At 36.4% G+C, this 16,128-nt stretch overlaps 1 protein-coding gene across 11 annotated transcripts in view; it reads right to left on the bottom strand.

Moving 5' to 3' along the window:
- Positions 1–16,128, bottom strand: part of CPEB1 (cytoplasmic polyadenylation element binding protein 1) — a 90,114-nt gene that overhangs the window by 60,750 nt on the left and 13,236 nt on the right. For 6 of the 11 annotated variants that reach the window (XM_081290839.1, XM_081290836.1, XM_081290835.1 and 3 more), the window contains exon 2: positions 8,520–8,694. The exons of the other annotated variants lie outside the window; for them this stretch is intronic. Coding sequence is in view for 2 of the 6 variants with exons in the window: in XM_081290836.1 (XP_081146962.1) it covers positions 8,520–8,694 (175 nt within the window). In the remaining 4 variants the exon portion in view is untranslated. The remainder of the gene's footprint in view (positions 1–8,519; positions 8,695–16,128) is intronic. 11 annotated transcript variants of the gene reach the window in all.

A 16,128-nucleotide genomic window follows, 5' to 3' on the forward strand; every position in this document is an offset into this window, starting at 1 on the left:
GGATGGTTCAATATACGGAAATCAATAAATGTTATTCACCACATCAATAGATTTAAAAATAAGAACCATATGATCATCTCGATAGACGCAGAAAAAGCATTCGACAAAGTACAGCATCCCTTTATGTTCAAAACATTAGAAAAACTAGGGATAACAGGAACTTACCTGGACATTGTAAAAGCTATCTATGCTAAGCCTCAGGCTAGCATCATTCTGAATGGACAAAAGTTAAAGGCATTCCCTCTAAAATCTGGAACAAGACAGGGATGCCCCCTATCACCACTTCTATTCAATATAGTTCTCGAAACACTGGCAAGAGCAATTAGACAGACGATAGAAATTAAAGGCATAAAAATAGGAAAAGAAGAACTTAAATTATCACTATTTGCGGATGACATGATTCTATACCTAGAAGACCCAAAAGGGTCTACAAAAAAACTACTAGAACTAATAAATGAATTCAGGAAAGTGGCAGGATATAAAATCAACACACATAAATCAAAGGCATTTCTGTATATCAGCGACAAAACTTCTGAAACGGAAATGAGGAAAAACACTCCATTCACAATATCCTCAAAAAAATAAAATAAAATACTTGGGAATCAACCTAACAAAAGAGGTGAAAGACCTATACAATGAAAACTACAGAACCCTAAAGAGAGAAATAGAAGAGGATCTTAGAAGATGGAAAAATATACCTTGTTCATGGATAGGCAGAACTAACATCATCAAAATGGCGATATTACCAAAAGTTCTCTATAGGTTTAATGCAATGCCAATCAAAATCCCAATGGCATTTCTTGTATAAATAGATAAAGCAATCGTGAAATTCATATGGAAAAATAAAAGACGCAGAATAGCAAAAACAATGTTAAGCAGGAAGTGTGAATCAGGTGGTACAGCGATACCAGATTTCAAACTATATTACAGAGCAACAGTAATAAAAACAGCATGGTACTGGTACCAGAACAGGTGGGTGGACCAATGGTACAGAATAGAGGACACAGAGACTAATCCACAAAGCTACAACTATCTTATATTTGATAAAGGAGCTAAAAACATGCAATGGAGAAAGGATAGCATCTTCAACAAATGGTGTTGGGAAAACTGGAAATCCATATGCAACAAAATGAAACTGAATCCCCTCCTCTCGCCATGCACAAAAGTCAACTCAAAGTGGATCAAGGAGCTAGATATCAATCAGAGACTCTCCATCTGATAGAAGAAAAAGTAGGCTCCGATCTACAGATTGTGGGGTCGGGCTCAAAATTCCTTAATAGGACACCCATAGCACAAGAGTTAATAACAAGAATCAACAAATGGGACTTTCTTAAACTGAAAAGTTTTTTCTCAGCAAGAGAAACAATAAGAGAGGTAAATAGGGAGCCTACATCCTGGGAACAAATTTTTACTCCTCACACTTCAGATAGAGCCCTAATATCCAGAGTATACAAAGAACTCAAAAAATTAGACAATAAGAAAACAAATAACCCAATCAACAAATGGGCCAAGGACCTGAACAGACACTTCTCAGAGGAGGACATACAATCAATCAACAAGTACATGAAAAAATGCTCACCATCTCTAGCAGTCAAGGAAATGCAAATCAAAACCACCCTAAGATACCACCTCACCCCAGTAAGATTGGCAGCCATGATGAAGTCAAACAACAATGAGTGCTGGCGAGGATGTGGGGAAAAGGGTACTCTTGTACACTGCTGGTGGGACTGCAAACAGGTGCGGCCAATTTGGAAAGCAGTATGGAGATTCCTGGGAAAGCTGGGAATGGAACCACCATTTGACCCTGCTATTGCCCTTCTCGGACTATTTCCTGAAGACCTTAAAAGAGCACACTACAGGGATACTGCCACATCAATGTTCATAGCAGCACAATTCACAATTGCTAGACTGTGGATTCAACCCAGATGCCCTTCAATAGATGAATGGATTAAAAAAATGTGGCATTTATACACCATGGAGTATTACGCAGCACTAAAAAATGACAAAATCACGGAATTTGCAGGGAAATGGATGGCACTAGAGCAGATTATGCTTAGTGAAGCTAGCCAATCCCTAAAAAACAAATACCAAATGTCTTCTTTGATATAATGAGAGCAACTAAGAACATAACAGGGAGGAAGAGCAGGAAGAAAAGATTAACATTAAACAGAGTCATGAGGTGGGAGGGAAAGGGAGAAAAAAAGGGAAATCACATGGAAATGGAGGGAGCCCCTCATTGTTATACAAAATTACATATAAGAGGTTATGGGGGGAATGGGATAACAAACATGGAAGGAAATGAATTACAGTAGATGGGGTAGAGAGAGAAGATGGGAGGGGAGGGGAAGGGGGATAGTAGAGGTTAGGAAAGGTAGCAGAATACAACAGTCACTATTATGGCAGTATGTAAAAATGTGATGTGTAACTGATGTGATTCTGCAATCTGTATTTGGGGTAAAAATGGGAGTTCATAACCCACTTGATTCTAATGTATGAAATATGATATGTCAAGAGCTTTGTAATGTTGTGAACAACCAATAAAAAAATAAAATAAAAAACCCACAGAACTCATGTGCAGAATATATAATGAACTACTATAATTAGAAAAAAAGTAGATAACTCTAGAAGAATGAATGTTAAGACCTGAAGAGGCACTTCAGGAAAGAAGATAACCAAAGGTCAATAAACATTAAAAAATGCTCAACTTCATTAGTAATTAGGGAAATGAAAAACTACAATGGAGATACCACTACATACTAACCAAAATGATCAAAATGAAGAAGACAATTTCAGTTGTTAGTAAGGATGTGGAGTATCCCAAGTTATCACATATTACCTCAAGTGTAAACTGGTATAACTGCTGTGAAAAACTGGCACCCCTTAAAAGCCTGCCCTATGACCCAACAATCCCTCTTCTAGGAATATACCAAGCAGATATAAATTCATCAAAAGACATGCTTATAACAGCACTACTAATAATGGCCCCAAACTGTGGAATACCCAAACACCTATTAACAAAATAAATGAACATTCATCTATATTCATATAAGGGGATATTATATAGCAATGATCCACAACCACTGGTTGTAATATAGGTGAAATCATTTTAATATGGGTGAATTTCATACCTAATGAGTATGTATTTGTGATTCCATTTATACAAGCTCAAAATAATCTATGCAATTAGACATTAGTATGGTGATTATCCTTCATCTGAAAGATGAAGATAAAGGGGGCTTCTGATAAATTGTTAATTTTTGCCTCTTTTTAAAAAATATTTATTCTTAAGCTTTAGGTGGACACTATATTTTTATTTTACATTTATGTGGTGCTGAGGATCAAACCTGGTGCTTGTGCATGCTAGGCAAGCACTCTACCATTGAGCCCTAATTTTTGCCTCTTTATGTGAGTGGTTAAAAAAATGTGTTCGGTATATGAAAATTCAATGAACAATACACTTATATTTGCATACTTTTCTGTATGTACAAAATGTGTGAGAGAGATAAAGAAAATAATGTACCTTTTCAAATAAAATTGGATTTTTCTGGTTCTTATAGGAAATTGGTAGCAATCTGCTAACACTTCAATAAAAAGTCATACTTTTTATTTATGCTTAAATAAAATGTTAAATCTTTATCACTTAACTGTTAAAGTCATATATTAATGTTCCACAAAATTTTCTGTTTTGTCAGAAGCTAGACTTGCTGAGAATAATTTCAATCACCTCATTACCTGGGACAAAATGATTAAACTCAATTTTGGAATAACTTTATGGACAATTTAATGATGACAACTGTTTATGATCCTGTAGAATAAAAAAGGAAACCAGAAATTCAGTATCGGGCTACAATTTTACAATTATTTTTGTCTCAAACTTTAGCAGACCATTTAGATATAAAAACTGACTATGCTCAGTTTGAGAAAGTTGGAGCTCCTTGCCTATGATATGCACTTCCCATGTGTATCATACTTCAGGTAAATCAAAACAAAACCTTTACAATCAGTCTTAAATCTTACTTTGAACTACTTTGGCTAATCAAGCCCTTTTAACTGGTTACTAAGAAGTCTCATCTTAGTGAGTTAACATGAAATTTTTTTCGCCAGTTGGTGCCCCCAGCCATCCTATAGATTAAACGGCCCTAACTCATCTAGTAGTTAAATGATATCTTACCATACCCTTTATAGATAGTTACTAAAACTCACTTCTAATACTTTTATCACCTATCATTTACAGCTCATTTCCACCCTTCTCCATAGTTCAACAGATTCATGCTTTAAGGACAGAGAATGTGAAGAGGCCCTCTAGGTGGCAGGTAACCTCATAAGAAATGGGTACATCCCAACTACACTGTTGACTGAGTAGGAGATGCATACCTGGCCTGGTCTTTCAGCCCCACACCAGCTCCCACAACCCCTCATGCAACATGGGCTCTTTTCTTAGTGGGATAATAATCAAAAAGTTCAGACCTTTTGCAGATCTTTCCTAAACCATAGGTCACAACTTTCTTGTGTATCAACTGGGGGAATTCAGAAAACCCCAGCTACCCTATTCTGTCCCAACACATTTCTCAATTCATCTTTACTCAGTTGGGCAGATAACAAGTTTGCTGTCCAAACAGGTTTGACCTTGCCTTTCTCCTGGAAGCACCTACAATCTATAAACATGCTTCATACTTCTCCTGAAAGAGACTCCCCTTGGTTGGCTTGCAGGGGGAAGTAGCATCCTCTTTACTCTCCTCTTATTAAAAGGATGGGAATCACTTCAATTGCTATCCTCCCTATGTGGTCTTCTTATACTGTGCAGTGCAGATTAGGGAAGGGCTGCAATGTTTGTGGCAGGAGAAACTATCTGTTCTCACTTTGTTTTTGTGGTGCTGGGGATCTAAGGGCCTCTTGATGAGCCACACCCGGAGCTGGCCCCACTTCTTAAGGGTTTTCATCACGCCACAGGTCACTTAACTTATTCTCAGCTTTGGGCTCTCATAGCCAATTCTAGGGAAACAAAAAAAATCTACTCAATATCCAGCTATGCCAAAATAATTATAGTTATCTTTAAAGATATTTCAAATGTTCTGCTCTCAAAACTGTTTCCCAGTACCCTAAGCAAACTCTCTCCACTTGATTCTGTCACATCAGTTTTCCAAAAAACAATTGGTCAACTGATTTTTTTTTGCTGCTCCTGTTGTTATTCAGTGCTAGAAACTGAACCCATGGGTGCTCTACCACTGAGCTAAATTCCTAGACCTTTTTTGAGACAAGTCTTACTAATTGCCCAGACTGGCCTTGAACTTCTGATCTTCCTGCTTCGGACTCCGGAACTGCTGGAATTACAAGTGTGTACCACCACACCTTTCAAGCACATATTTCTGTTGTCACTTTCACTGCACAGTATGTCTTGAAATATTTTATCATAGCTAGCATACAGCCTTGCAAGTAACTTACACTCAACAGCTCAAATGGGAGAAAAAAAAAAACAGACAACTTCTGCAAAGTTAAATTTGCCTTTGTGAAACAAGTTAACTGTGCCATGTAAATTCTGACAGATGACCAAGTATGAACAAAATGTTAGCAAGACAGTAATAAAAAAGAACTTTTACCTTGTGCCACAGCCTAGGGAAGAAATTAAGTGGGATCAATGTAAATTGCAATATAAAACACTGTTCAAAAGATACCATTTTTTAAAATTTTTATTATAAAATCTGTATTATAGAAGAATTAGTGAGGGAAAGTACACAGGGGGAAAAAATAGTCCATAACAACTTCACTGTTACATGTAAATCCCTCTAGTCTTTTTTCTATTCATATGTATATCCTTAAGGCCAAACTGTTTGCTCTGTTCATTGCAGATACTGTGATTACCTTTCTTTGCCATCAAGTAGTCTTCTACGAACATCATAATTAGTGGTGCAGAAAAGCCCACTGCATGTCTGTGCTGATTTCCTTAACCTGCTGATGCTGAATTCTCCTTAGTTATAATGCTGCCATAAACAATATTGTTCTTAAATTTTTACAATTCTGATCATTTTAAACAAAATTATTTTCATTGTTGTTGTTGCAGATGGACACAATACCTTTATCTTACTTATTTATTTATTTTTTTGGATTGAACCAGTGCCTCACATGTGCTAAGCAAGCACTCTACCACTGAGCTACCACCCCAGCTCAACAAAATTACTTTTGATCAAGTTGTTTCTTAAAAATCTTCATGAAAAAATTTTCCCTGGTTTACTTCTTTATTAACCACAACAGTGGCATTTCTGCAGCCTGGTCCTTAGAGGATTTTTGCTGGAGAAAAGCAGGGAATTTTCTGTAGGTCAGGCATTCCTGTCACCACACAAGAACAAAGGCCCATAGCCCTGAGTTGACATTTTCAGGAGGGAGGTAGAAAGCGTGCTAACCATTCAGAAGGCTAGGCCTATAGAAAAAAAGGGCTTGAAGGCAGCTTCCTTGACAGGAATTGTAATTCTGGAGCTCCCATGAATATGCAGTCTTACCTTCACATCTAAGCCCCATAAGAAATCTGTGAAGCAGGTCAGGCAGGTATCTTTCTGTCCTACAGGTGGGAAAACTGATCTCTTCAGACCCGAGAAAGGTCTGAAGAACCTCTTCCTTGTAGTTTGGCTGGCCGCTGACCTTAGAAGTATTATGAGAATACTCTCACCAGAGTCTGACATTTCATCAGTGAGACCACTGGGCTCCCTAGCCAACTGCCAACATACAATCATTCCTGTAAGTTCTTTGCTCATTAAACACAGATCTTGTCCCATTAAGACAACATAGCACTAGTTAAAACATACTTTCCTATAAACTAGAAAGGTTTCTATGATGTCTGAAGTAATCCAGTTTAAGCCCCTGTTGAGGTGGGGAATGAACCCAGGGCCTTGAGCATGCTAAGTATATGCTCTACTACTGAGCTACCTCCCCAGTCCAAATGTCATTCTTATCGGGATGTAATATATGCAATTTTCTCAGACAAGAAAAATGGAACACATATTTGAACCAAGAAGACTAACTAAATACCTGAATTTTAAACTTGGCATAAGCTAACAGAGGGTTAGCTCATTACTTACATCATACATATACTCTTTTTTGGAACTTAGAAGTCAAGCCCCCAACCCTTCGGTGGTATGCCTCTTTTTCATGTATCTTCTCATAGAATTTAATTTTTTTAAAAAAATTCTACAGATGGAACACATGGGTCTTTTTTTTTTTTTTTTGTACCAGGGATTGAGCCCAGGGTGCTCAACCACTAAACCATAGTCCCTTATTTTTTATTTTGAGATAGGGTCTCACTAGGTTACTTAGGGCCTTGCTAAATTGGTAAAGCTGGTTTTGAACTTGCAACCCTCTTGCCTTAGCTTCTCAAGCTGCTGGGATTGCAGGTGTGTGTCACCATGCCCCACTTAGTCTCCTTAAAGAGACTCTCTCAAATATGAAGCTACTTAATGATCACACACTCCCAGTATCTTTGTGAGAATTACTTCCAAGGCTAAGTTGAAAACTAAATCAAAAAATTTATAAGAAAAGTAATTATCAGTCTTTGTACTGAGAAAACTCGCTGCTTTTTCAAGGTCCATTTTAGAAATTAAAAATATATTCTTTCATCTAAAATAACAGAAAACATTCCATCAACATTCTTATAACATGTTGCAACTCCCACAAAAACTACTAAACACTGTCAGGACATTCACATTTCTTAGGAAACAATCTGCCCTCTCCCTCCACTATCTGTGCAGTATCTCATATACTATAAAATTAGATGCCTACTGACCTGTACTCATGTTTAAAAAGCTATTAAAACATTCAAGAGCTACACTGTTCAACATAATAGCCACTAGTCACATGTGGCCACTGAGCACCTGGAATAGCTGGTTTTGTTTTATGCTGTTTAGTGTAGAACACATACTGGATTTTGAAGTCTTACTACTAATTAAAAGATACAACTTGGGCTGGTGATATAGCTCAGCTGGTAGAGTACTTGCCTCGCATGCACAAAGCCATGGGTTCAATCCTCAGCACCACAAAAAAATAAAAATAAAATGAGTGTGACATATATTTTTTAAAAAGATACAACTTTTATACTAGTTGTATGTTGCCATGGCAATATTTTGTACATGTTGGACTAAATAAATTCATTTAATCTGTTTCCTTTTACTTTTTTCATATGGCTAATAGAAAATCTATAATATGTGATTCACATTATATTTTTGTATGTGATTCACATTATATTTTTGTATGTGATTCACATTATATTTTTGTACGTAAGTACTCTTGTTACTTTGGCCTATCCTTTTCCCTCAATCTTCATATGCATCATAAAATAGATTTCTATATTTTAATCATAAGCAGTCTTCACCCAGAGCAGAATCCAATCCAAAAGCAAACCGTAAGAAGAACAAGTGCTACCAGAGACCCAATATCATTCTCCAAGGCTTCCCAAGGAAGCGCTCCTACATGTACTGTCTAGAAGCAATTCTGTTTATAAACCTAGCACACCCAAGTTTTCAAATCTAAATCACCTGGCAAATGATCATGAATTCCTCGGTTTAAGGGTGTAGTGCAGACTCTACTGAAATCCAGAGAATTGTCCAATATGGCATTTATCCTTCGAAAAATATTGGCATTGCTACACGTGGAGAGTGCAGGCGCTTCCTGGTTGTCCCAGCAATCTTTTATCCTTCCCACTTCTTCTTCCTGGACACAGAGAAAAAATACTTAGGTTTCCTACACTCCTTTATGGTAAACACAGAGACACTGTACTGCCCCCTCATAAGTTAAAGTAAAAAGGGCTTGAGTTTCTTAACTCTGTAGTAAAACACTAAACAAGTGTTTACTATGAACAAAGTACTCAGAGAACTGTAATAGCATTAACCAAAATATGAAGATCTCAAAAACTTCCTAGTCAAATAGGATACGTAGGAATTCACATGACAAGTAAGCAGCAGCATAAGCTACACAACTAGACAGACTTGATTCAAATATTGGGGGGTATATGTATACACTGGAACATTGTTTGACATAAAGGAAAGCAGTACTGAGAGCTACAACATGGATAAACCTCAAAAACATTATACTAAGCAAAGAAATCAGTAACAAAATACAACATTTCACTGCATAATGGTCACCACTACATAACTGTCCCAGTTTTTTTTTCAGTTCAAAGACTTCTTTATACTCTTTCATCATGTAATTATTATATGGTATAATTCCATTCACCATGCCCCTTAAAAGGTAAACAGAGCAGCAATGTATTCACCAATGACATATGGATGTGCATTCGTCTTCTCCTGCCCTGCCAGCCATGAGCCTAGAATTCTCAGTCCATGGTGACTATCAGTGACCAACTTTTGTGATTTGTTTAGAGTGCTACAGTACTAAAAGTATTGTCACTCAACTCAATGAAGAGCAGTAAGCCCAGGGGAGCAGGTATACAGCAAAGCTGCCAGGAGTAAGTCAGGTGATATGGTAAGACTCACATCTTTCCATGATAACTAAACCATATAGTTCATCTGCCAGCAATACATTATTAACAGGTGAAATATTTCTTTTTTATTATGGGTCAATATAAAAACTATTCTGTAGGCTTCAAGATGAAAATGATTATGTTCACTAAACAGCTTGGAAATACTTGTGGAAAGAGATTTCATGGAATGAAAAATTCTTTTTAAAAAAGGCTTCACATAATGGTCATGCCCCACTTTTTTGCAAAAAAAAAATTGGCATAAAATCTGTAATGATTATGTGGTAAATATGGTACATGTTATGAATTCATTTAAATAAAATACCCCCAAAAAACTGAAGATAGCAGTGTGACATAACTGTCCTATGTACAAATATGAGCACAAAGTGGAATCTCAGTCATATACCTCCACAAGAAATTAATTTAAAAAATAACTATGGGTAAATGAAAGATAAATAGAAAGAAGCAGGATGTAGGGAAAGGGAAGGAGAGAGGTACTGGGGTCAGAATTAAAATAAGATATATACCATGCTCTGTAATTATGTCAAAATGGATTCTACTGTCATGTATAACTATAAAGAACCAATAAAATAAAATTTTAAAAATGAAATGTAAGACAGCTGGGCATAGTTGCGTATGATTAATCTTAACTTGGGAAGTTGAGGCAGGAGGACACCATGTTCAAGGCCAGCCTGGGCAATTTAGCAATATACTGTCTCAAGAGAAATATTAAAATAGGGCTGGGGATGTGGTTCAGTAGTACAGTACTCCTGGATTCAATTGCTAGTACCAATAGATACATAGATAAATAATAAAGAAATCTAAAGATTACTTGCCCAGGGCTGGAGGGATGATTAGGGTGCAGTGGCTTATGAGTAAAAGGTTCCTTTTTGAGGCAATAGAAATATCCTAAAATTACATTATGGTGATAGTTGCACAGCTCTGTAAATATACTAAAAATAACCAATGAATTAATGTTGAAAGGTGAATTTTATGATGCATAAATTATATCTTAATACAACTATTTAAAAATTTTTGCTTCTACTATTTATTAACTATGTTATATCAGGTATTTAAACCTTGTGAATTGGTTTCCCCATTTGTGAAATGGGAAAAGGGCACCCACAACTTTTTTATGACATGTATAAAGCATTTAGCCTGGCACCTGCCATACAGTAGCTATTATTTTTACATCTGAAGATATAATTATAAGAGAGGATGGGGTAAGCATCAAGCAACTCATGATGTTAAGATAGGAGGATCACAAGTTCAAGGCCAGCCTAGACAACTTAGCCATACCTGGTCTCAAAATAAAAAAAAATAAATAAAAAGGGCTGGGGGGTATAGTTTAGTAGTAGAGACAGCCTGTCTAGCATGCTCAAGACCCTAATTTAACCCCTGGTACTGACCAAAAAAAAAAAAAAAAGTACATACAACTATTTATTGGCATAAGACATGTAAAACATTAATGAGAAGAAAAAATAAACCACTCCAAGATACAGAATCATGAATTAAACCCTATGGAAAAACTGTTATTTTGGTTTTATCTTAATACCACTGCTATCCACGATGTGCTCAAAGACATACATTCTTCATTCTTCAATTCTCTCACTTTCCACGTTCATTCCTGACACTGTAAATAGTGAAACACTGGTGGGACAGACTGAATCTTCTAAGGGGAGTCTGCTTTACCAAATCTGATCATTCCCAATTATCTTGGGGAAAACAAATAGAAAGCAGACCAAGTAAAGAAACTGACACTTATCTTACAGCTGGTCTCATTAAAAAAATAAATAAGCCTGATATCACTTTGTTTAGCTTTTTAAAGTCCAGGTAAGCATGAGAAATGACCAAATGCATTTACAATTCATCAACTTTGCAGGAAGACTTTAGATGCACAACTTGAACCCCAAACTGGTATTCTTTGCAAGCCCTGAGGATAACCAAAATATCATTTAATCTTGTTTTCCCAAACCCTCTGAGAGGTACCATTATAAGGCCCTTTTTTACAACAGTTCATTTCTAAGATGATTCTCAATTTCACTAAAGTAATTTTATAAAGGCTAAGATGCAAGAATTTAGTCCACATTTTTTTTTTTTTGTACTGGGGATTGGACGTAGGGGCACTCTATCACTGACCTATATCCCCAGCCCTTTTTATTTTTGAGTCAATGTCTGGCTAAGTTGCCTGGGCTGAACTCCAACTTGGTGTCCTCCTGCCTCAGCCTCCCCAGAAGTTTGAATTACAGGTCGGTGCCACCAGCTTTGGTCTGCAGATCTTAAGGCTACGTGCCTCGTCCATTCACTGACTAATAAATATTAACCAATTGTCTGCTATCTACAGTGAGCACCACAAAGGTCAGGAGATTTAGAGAATCAAAACAGTTTTGAAATTGGGACAAGGAACTAAGAACTGATTGTGTTGTAAACAACCACACTACAAGCTACAATGTGCTGTAAAAATATGTTGTCTGCTGGGCCAAGGTGGCTAGAAGGGGCTCCTGGAAGTGGGGAAAAGAGGAAGGTCTGAAGAATACAGACAGTAAAGAGGCATTAGAGTGTTCCAGTGTGGCATAGCATTAGGTATAGGAGTAAAGAACGACACTGGAAAGGCAGCCTGATATGCCAGGTTAAGGAGTTAGTTAGCATTGTTTTACAGATCAGAGATTACCAAATTGTTAAAAGCTCCTTAAAAGGAGAAATGACCAAATGCATTTACAGTTTATCAGCTTTGCAGGAAGATTTTCTCTCTCTCTCGCCCGTGCGCGCGCACACACACACACACACACACACACAATTTTTTTTTTTACTTACTATAAAAGAAGTATTGTGTATGTGGATTCCCAGATCCTGGCCACATCTGAAATCAAGTAAATGACTACTATATGTGAGTCTTAGGAGACTATCCACAAAAATAGGAGAGATGAGAGAAGGACCGGTGAGAAAAGTGTCATAGTAATCTAGGAGCAAAGGCTGATTTAGAGGCCTTCTAGAAAAAATTTATTCCTCAGGAAGGTCTGAAAACCTTACCTCAAACAGCCCGGAAAAAAAAAATCCAATTTAGGAACATATCTAGCCACCCTGCCCTACTCCTAATCTCATGAAGGAACATGCATCTTATTCCCAAACTGGACAAATGACATCTGGCATTCTTCCCTTCTTCTTCTCACATATACCAAATCAGAGATCTAGCTTAAGATGACTATGTAATTAGGATTAAAATAAATGAAGTGTTCAATTTATATCCCAAACTGCTTGATCTTATCAGTAAATGCCAATGTTTGCCTTGAATGACCAATTTGGAAGCAAAAAAAAACAAAAACAAAAAAAAAACAAAAACAAAAAAAAAACCCAAAAAATCAAAGTCAGCACTGTCCAATAAAAAACAGTTCTCTCACTTTTCTTACAAGTACATAGGGATAAAAGTAGTAATACCATCTCATAGGGGGTTCTGTGAATCAATACACACACAGTACTGGTACATAATTATGTGCTGAGCAAATTAATGTTGTTTATCAATAGTATTATTACTATACCATGGGATTAGAGGCTACCTCAGGGATCTTTGAGGAAAAGGATTTATTTGCTCATTAAATGAAGAAAAAAAAACCCAGTACACTACATAGGGCATCTACTCTTCTGATGATCCCAGGCCCTTCTATGCTCATAACTCTTCCCACTACTTAGGAAGCTTAATTAAAATACTGAATGCATGGTATAACTAGAACTACCTAAAAATCTGAAATCTACTACAGAATGTACTGATCCTTGTAAATTCTCTAGTACAATGAATTCATTATTTCCAAAGTGGAAACTATGATAGTTTCAATATGGAAACTCCCTAAAATCTGAATCTACTACAGAATATATTGATTTTTGTAAATTCCCCAGTTAAATGAATTGTTTCTCATTTTCAAAATGGAAACCCACTATCCACTCCTATAATCATAGTTGCATTTACTTTGCATAGTTTGTTTTAACTTTTATCAATATATAGTTCTAAGATCAGATCAATGTTTTAATATGATGAAAATGTTTTTTCTTCTTGGTTGTTTTATTGCCTGGTAGCTTCTGCTTTTACTTTTGGCATATCATGCCATAAAAAGAGATAATTCTGCAGCTTTTATTTTAACCTTTAATTGATCTTTTTCCGTGATTAGGAAAGTAGCCTTTAAGACTGCACAGATGGGCTGGGGTTGTGGCTCAGCGGTAGGGCGCACGCCTCACACCTACGAAATCCTGGGTTTGGTCCTCAGCACCACATAAAAAAATATATGAATAAAATAAAGTTATTGTGTCCAACTACAACTAAAAAATAAATATTAAAAAAAGACTTCGCAGAGACTTAGAACACAGACTTTAATTCTACTGAAAGTCACAGGTCAACAGGAAAAATTACTTTGCAGTGCTAGAAAAATAGTAATCTTTTCAACTTTAATGGCAATAGAGGAAAAAAATAGCCTCAAGATAAAACTAGTCCAATCTACCTTTCTGCTATTAGAATGGCTCATGAGGAATCTTTTATATATATTATATATATAATATATTTTAGTTGTAGTTGACACAATAACTTTGTTTATTTATTTTTGTGGTGTTGAGGATCGAACCCAGGGTGTCGCACGTGTGAGGTGAGCGCTCTACCACTGAGCCACAACCCCAGCCCCTCATGAAGAATCCTGACATATTATTTTAGATCAATTTTCTCCTTTTCAACAGAGTTGATACTCCCAATGGTAAGAGAGTGATCTTCAACTGAGATGTAAGGTAGGTAGAGTGGGGGACACCGTCTATAAAAAAGCATTTCATTTTCCAAAAGAAAAAATTCCCCCACCAAAAATGTGAATAACTATTTCAAAAGGCAAAAAGAATATATTCCACATTTTCTTTATCCATTCACCTACTGAAGGGCATCTACATTGGTTCCACAGTTTAGCTATTATGAATTGTGCTGCTATAAACATTGATGTGGCTGTGTCCCTGTAATATGCTGTTTTTAAGTTCTTTGGGTATAGACCGAGGAGTGGGATAGCTGGGTCACATGATGGTTCCATTCCCAGTTTTCCAAGGATTCTCCATACTGCTTTCCATATTAGCTGCACCAATTTGCAGTCCTACCAGCAATGTATGAGTGTGCCTTTTCCCCCACATCCTCACCAACACTTATTGTTGTTTGTATTCTTAATAGCTGCCATTCTGACTCGAGTGAGATGGAATCTTAGAGTAGTTCTGATTTGCATTTCTCTAAATGTGGTATATATACACAATGGAATATTACTCAGCAATAAAGGAGAATAAAATCATACCATTTGCAGGAAAATGGATGGAGGTGGAAAATATAATGCTAAGTGAAGTTAGCCAATCCCAAAAAACTAAATGCTGAATGTTTTCTCTGATATCAGGAGGCTGATTTGTAGCGGGTCTGGGAGGAGGAACATGGGAGGATTAGACAAACTCTAGATAGGGCAAAGGGATAGGAGGGGAAGGAAAAGAGATGGGGGTTAAAAAAAAAAGATGGTGGAATGAGATGGACATTATTACCCCAAGTATATGTGTGAAGACACAAATGGTGTGAATATACTTTGTGTACAACCAGAAATATGAAAAATTGTGCTCTATATGTATAATATGAATTATAATGCATTTTACTGTCATATATAACAAATTAGAATAAAAACAATTTTAAAAAAGCAGGAAGAACACTGGCTCTGGAGTATAAATACCAGTTCTACCACTTGAATATCAATCTAAACCTTAGTTATCTAAGATATAAAATAGAGTACCACCTACTTTGTACTAGTTAGAAATAAAGTACATGGAAATTCTCAACAAATAACTTACTAGTGGCAGCTGTCCAATTCCATATAGGTGATCAAATCAACCTAGCCAAGTTCACCAAGAACTTTATTTACTTGTTCTAGCTTATAACTGCATTTCTTCTTCTTTTTTTTATTTTTGGAACTATCACTCATATCACTTTCTTTAAAAATATGAAACCATCCAATGTGAATTTATTTGCTAAAAAATGAGATTCCAAAATTTTATACTTATTTGTGTGACAGAACAAATCTAGAATTGCCTAATTTAAAATCCCTGGCCTTACCTTCAGTTACCATACTCTTTAAGCTCAGCATGGAGATGAGATGGCCATTCCTCAGGTCAAAATCCTAGATTGGGGTTATTCAGTTGTCAAAAATAAATGCCAAATCTATCAATTTTTGTTTTTCTGACTGGGGAGTAAACTCAGGTCAAAATCCTAGATTGGGGTTATTCAGCTGTCAAAAATAAATGCCAAATCTATCAATTTTTGTTTTTCTGACTGGAGAGTTAAACTCACGGGTGCTCTACCACTGAGTTATATTCCCAGTCCTTTTTATTTATTGGTTTTTTTTTTGTTGTTGTTTTTTGGTGGGTTTTTTTTTTGAGACAGAGTCTTGCTAAGTTGCCCAGACTGGCCTCAAACTAGTGATCCTTCTGCCTCAGCCTCCCATGTAGCTGGGATGACAGGTGTGTGTCAATGTATCCAGTATCTGAATTTTTATTCAGTTGCTTTTAATTAACATCATATCAATATTATAGACTCCTTCAAGATTATTACAGCTAATCAACTACTGTGGATTCATTAAAACAAATGATATTTATTATGGAAGACTGAGGGGTACACAGTTTAT

This window comes from Spermophilus citellus (assembly GCF_964194105.1).
Source record: "Spermophilus citellus genome assembly, chromosome: 4".
Taxonomy (NCBI): domain Eukaryota; kingdom Metazoa; phylum Chordata; class Mammalia; order Rodentia; family Sciuridae; genus Spermophilus; species Spermophilus citellus.